Source organism: Eupeodes corollae, chromosome 2 (genome assembly GCF_945859685.1).
Source record: "Eupeodes corollae chromosome 2, idEupCoro1.1, whole genome shotgun sequence".
NCBI lineage: Eukaryota > Metazoa > Arthropoda > Insecta > Diptera > Syrphidae > Eupeodes > Eupeodes corollae.
This window is the reverse complement of record NC_079148.1, coordinates 127,362,300-127,368,031: the sequence shown is the minus strand read 5'-3', so window position 1 is coordinate 127,368,031 and position 5,732 is coordinate 127,362,300. Positions and strand designations below refer to the sequence as shown.

Here is a 5,732-nt window from a genome sequence, read left to right as displayed (position 1 = left end):
GAAACAAAAAAAATGCTGTCAAAGGGATGTCAGTTTTTTGACAGCGCGAAAGTTCTTTAGTTTGCCAGTAGGTGATGCGAGGTATGTAGTGTGGCCAATTCACAATGATAAAGTGTGGGACACTCAAAATATTATTTAAGCTATATAAAATATAAATTTTATAAAATAAAACACAAATTAAGTTTCGCATGGATTTTTATATTAAATATTTTTGAGTTTACATAAGATTTTAACAGGAGACTAATTTTAAAGTCTAATCATCTTTACGTATAAATGTATGATATTATCATGGATCAGTTATTTTTTACGTTTGCTATAACTACAATGTGGAGTTTTAATTTTTGTATGAAAAAGGTTAAGTAAAAAACTGCCCGTATAATCTCTCGATGATAGTACTATAGATTTTCAGTCTTATTTAATAGAATCCGCTAAACAGATAAACAGCTATACAGTGCATAAGGATTTATTTAGCCTCTATGTAACGTTGCGAAAATTCTCATTTATAAGAAATTCTGCTATAAATTTTAGTTACACAATGCTTATGTTAAAAAAGTAGCAAAAATGGAGCGATCTATTCCATTTATCTGTCTATCAAATCAGCTGTTTGTCATAACAAATAAAATATATTTCTTCTATGAATGTAACGTCGCATAAACTATATTTCCTATAAATTATAGTTATTCAGTAATTATGGCAAAAAAGTACCAAAATGCTCCTTCTCCGAGACGATATAACTAAATTTTAATAAATTTAAAAGGGATAGAATTAAAATGGTATTTTAATTTTTGTAATTTTAACTATGCACAGAAATCAATATGACATTCCGTCACTCTTAATTATTTAGACCTTATTCAACCTCTTAACGGGCTAAGCAAAGTTGCATATTATGAGTTTTATAAATAGCATTTTCACGTTTAGATGCATTAAAAGGAGTAAACACAACTTAATATAGGTTCTATAATGTGTTTTTAAACTGAACGGTTACCCATGTTAAGGAACTTGTTCTTTATTTAGCATAGTGTATGCTATTGATGCTAAAACAATCTAAAACTTAACCAAAAAATTGGTATTTTTAGTTAAACTTTTTTCAATGATTGAAAAAAACTGTTTTGCAAGATGTCTTACTACGAATACAAATTTTTCTTTTCACACGGGAGCAGATTTTGTACAAAAGTTTTTTTTTTAATTTTTGTGCGGAAAATGTATTTCAAATGCCAATGAATATAATTTCAGATGCTTGAAAAAATTAAATTTAATAAGTTGTCTTAAAATGGATGACAATGGCGTTATTGACAATATTGTGTTCCCTTTTTGATTTCCCTTATTCTAAACAAGTTCGAAAATGGGAAAAAATACTCCGGGGAGCTATTCTAAATGTCAAAAAAGAGAAAATACATATCCATTTGGCTCGAGTTTTTTCCCGACACTTGAGCTGGAGAGTTACGAAAATAAATGTAAGTTTTTCTTTTATTGCAATAATAATTAATAACATTTTAAATATGTTAACGTTAAAAACAACAAACAAGGGTCAGCTTCAAATGCTTTTGAATTTGATGGAGGCTCAACGCGATATTTTGTGTGACTTCCACAAGAAAAAAAGGAAGAGGTGGCATTGTTTTGGCAAATGGTGGAAAATGAGCTGAATTCGTTTGGACCACCAAGAAAAACACTAACGGAATGGAAAAACTTTTTTAAGCTGGATCACAGGATCTAGAGAGAATATTCAGCAAATACTTGAAGACAACCTTATTAACTCTATAATACTTTTGAAACCTAAGAATCAAGTTGTTAAATGAAACTAGAAATACAAATTTAGAATAAATCTTTGTAAATTAATAAGTACTTACAACCATTGAGGCAACTGCAGAGGGTTCGAACTGTCCCTCAAGGATCTTTTAACAACCCTTGGGCGTTGATGTTCTTTTAACTCCTCTTTAAACAAGATTCTTGCTGCAATACTGAACTAATTTAATTTAGATATATATGCATTTATTTATGCATACATATCAATTTCAAAATGTTTGTTTTCCTTTTCTGAAACGTTTGTACACTTACATTCTTGTGTCAAATACTTCGAAACTGCTGTTTCGAACATACAAAATTGTCATTCCCGAGTTCGAAGGAAAAAACTGTCTCCCGGTGAATTCAGAATAGGAGAATTTTACTCTCGGGAGAACAAGTCTCCCTGGGAATTGTTTTCCCTGGAAATATTAAGAATTGGGCTGACTAAATTTGTGAGCTCACACGATCGTAAGACATTTAAGACAATTTTCTTACTGACATATCTTTTGCCCGCAGGCACCATGTGCCCCATATTCCCCTATATTTTTTGGAAAATTAAAGAAAACACAGTAGACCATTTGATTTTCTAATGTGACCAAAAAATCTTACATTTATTAATCATATCATCAGTAAATGTATTTATTTGCTTTACAAGCATCTAAATTTTATATTTTAAGCTTATATGTTTGTATATATTTATTATTATCATATTATAAAAAACATTATTCGCTGTAGGTATATATATTCTACAATTGTCCCTAAAAAAGTGTTGCACCATATTGTTTATTTATATTATTATTATGTTTTTATCTACATACATTATTTTATGTATAGTTATTAAAAAAAATAATGACTTATGAACAAAATCTGATCTTTTTATCATTTTTCTTTCCAAATACATTTTTTGAGTAGTAAAAAGTTTAAGAAATATAAACAATAAAAGTAAAATAGAATAAAATTATTTTCTAGATTCGTACATACTTTCAAAAACTAATCCTTAAAATGAGATTAAAGTTAAAATTTAACTAAAAACAAAATAAATTATGGGAAATTTTAAAATTATACATTCGAAAAGTATCAAAAACGTTATAATCAATTGTGTAAGTTTTCAATGGTAGGAGGATAGGCCAAAATCAATATTACATACAAATCTGTCTTTTCAACAGAGCAGAACTAGTTCTTTGGTTTAACTTAAAAATTCTTCTGCGAGAAGGTTTTTGAGATGAATTCTTGATTAATTCAAACGCCTATTACATCTAAATAAAATTCACATAAAATAAAATGTACACATCATAAAGACATCCAATGAATTATTAAAGCTGCCACAAAACTAAGACTATCTGCGATGGCTGTGTACACAGAATTAATCAAACTATGTTGCTATCGCAAATTCATTGCATGTCCATCACAAAATCACAGCACCACATTGGTTCAAAAGATAATTTAAAAAAAATAATAATAATTATTATCGCACGCTTTCTTTACATTCGATTGCAGAAGGTATAAAGAAGATTTCTGTCTTCAAAGTGATAGACATTGTTTATGTGTCGCATTACACGGCCATCTACCAAATGCTTTGCATAGTGAATAGCTTCCAAACGATCCTTTGCCAGACCAACTTCAATTAGCCAGTTAACGAAATCACTGCCATAGAATACTTTGTGGTAGACTTTAATTCGCCATCTTAAAAAAGAGAACAAAATTAAACGTTATTTAGTTTAAAACTCATTTTCGAAATGATTAAACTCACCTCTTATCCGAGGCTATATCTTTTTTACAATTCTCCAAATGATGATTACGGAACTGCTCGCATATGTGTTTTGTCTCAGGAGTCACAGAAGCCCAATGAGGTAGAGTTAACATATTAGCGCCATACCTGTCAAAAAAAACGGAAAAAAAACTTCTATAGAATCAATTCTTCTTTTTAATGGTTGTGTTTACTCACCACATCTTTCTCCAGTATTTTCCGAGGGGAATAAGTAATTCGCTGCTGTCGGTAATGAAGACAGCAAGTACAATCAAACTTTGTCCAAAGTTTAAAAATGCATCCAGAAAACTGAGTTCTAAATAAATTCCCGACATACCTTCCATCACTAAAGTCCATATTGACACCGCGAGGCTCTAAAAATAATCCATCACCCATTATCTAAGTCTTAAGAGAATGGTTAAGCATAAAATAATTACCACAAACATTGAACAAAGTAAGATTATAAGTAGAACAGTATGCTTAAGGGTCTGATGTTCGTCTCCTTCTTTGGGGAATTCTATTGGCTCCAATCCTTTTCTTGCTTGTTCTTCGTATTGTTGAATGATTGCCTGACAATTCTGGCGAGACGGTCCTGCACAGCTAAATGATGGACTGCACATACTTGCGCGAATTCCACCAAAATTGCTAAGACAAACAAAAATGTATTGACTTGATGACCGAAGTTTTGAGGTTTAACTTACCTATCATCATCAAATACATGACTGTGATTTCGAAGTTCAACTTTGCTGCCTTGAGCACGATTTATCAAATCTTCAATATCAACGACAGTTGTGTGATTCGTGGATGAAGAACAACAATTTCCATTGCCACTTCCACCACCGCCACAACCACTGTCGTCTGCTTTGACTATTTCTTCATCTTCTGATGATGAAAGCGAGGTAGTTCTATGACGCGTAATTGAATTCCTTTGATCAGCTGCATTTGCCAAGAGATCTGCTGTAGATATGGATGATCCAATTATATGGGATTGTTCTAAAAACGAAAAGCATTAACCACGTCGAAAATTTTTGAAGATGTTAAACATTTTTACCTGAGTCAGGATTAGACAGTTCTCTGGCTAGAGTCAAGTATTTTTCAAAACGTCTCTTGTATCTTTGGTGCATAACAAGACATCCAACAGTAACTAAAAAATGTAAAACAACAAAATTAAACTTTATAAAACCCCAGTAGATTTTGAGGAGCTCATTAAAGATATTGATCAGGTTGAAAACTTAGTCATCACTGAAAATCTCACAATCCCTAGAAATCTCACCGAATTCAAAACAAACTTCAAATATTAAACATGCATACTAACTTGCGTTTTGTTTAATATACATTTGCGTGAACTCAAGGCTTAGGATTTCAAGGGAATTAAGTGAGATTATCATAACTTTTCAGAACGTTGTCTTTTCATCATTGATAATTTCTTCTTTCTACAAGAGCTTATAACTTTCGTTACTCACCAATGAAACACATAACTAGCAGAAATACCGAGATCGCTGCTTGGGCATTTCCATACTGAAAGCTTGGATTATGTCTTCCACCCGAGAAAACGTTTTCATCGAAAGCAATTAGAAGACCAGAGATAATACCAGGTACACCCCATGCGAACATTATCTGCAATGAATTCAGCCGTTAACAATGTTTTATATTTAAAAAAAAAAGAGTTTCTTCTAACCATGTAGGGCCAAAGCTTAAGAACAAAGCATAAACTTCGACATTGCAAAAAGAGCAAACTAATTGCTAGAATAGCAGTCCAGAGTCTGCTACTATACGCCCCAATGTTAAACATGAAGAACTGAACATAAAGTACCCATTTATTGACATGATCTAATTTGGACCAAAGAATAACACCGACACAGCAGAAAAGCTAGATGGGACAAAATAAGTTCAATTAATCGATTTGTTTAGGAAATCATTAGTTGCAAGATCTAACCTGAGAAAGAACTAAGCATACAGTAATCCTGTGAGGCATTCTTCTAGCCTTTTTGGTCAAAGTCAAGAGAAGCAGTATCCAAATACATGCTATAACCCCAGTTACACTGATATCGAAAGAAAATTCATCTAACTCATGGAGATAGTCGGCTGGGTTCAAGTTAGTCAGAGAAATCATTTTTGCTGAGATAAACATCAAAGGAGCACTGATGAAGGTACATGCTACCATACTTTTAGCAATCTAAATATTTTGTTAGAAGAATGTTAA

General features: G+C 31.8%; 1 protein-coding gene across 1 annotated transcript in view; it reads right to left on the bottom strand.

Annotated features, from left to right (window-relative positions):
* Window positions 1–2,359: 2,359 nt before the first annotated feature.
* The window catches only part of LOC129944118 (integral membrane protein GPR155), a 61,351-nt gene continuing 57,978 nt past the window's right edge, over window positions 2,360–5,732 (bottom strand). The window contains exons 5-13 of the mRNA XM_056053311.1: window positions 5,466–5,705; window positions 5,208–5,399; window positions 4,993–5,146; window positions 4,581–4,673; window positions 4,231–4,522; window positions 3,967–4,174; window positions 3,728–3,903; window positions 3,533–3,658; window positions 2,360–3,465 (exon numbers count right to left, since the gene is read on the bottom strand). Of these exons, the coding sequence (XP_055909286.1) occupies window positions 3,264–3,465; window positions 3,533–3,658; window positions 3,728–3,903; window positions 3,967–4,174; window positions 4,231–4,522; window positions 4,581–4,673; window positions 4,993–5,146; window positions 5,208–5,399; window positions 5,466–5,705 (1,683 nt within the window). The 3' untranslated portion in view covers window positions 2,360–3,263. The remainder of the gene's footprint in view (window positions 3,466–3,532; window positions 3,659–3,727; window positions 3,904–3,966; window positions 4,175–4,230; window positions 4,523–4,580; window positions 4,674–4,992; window positions 5,147–5,207; window positions 5,400–5,465; window positions 5,706–5,732) is intronic.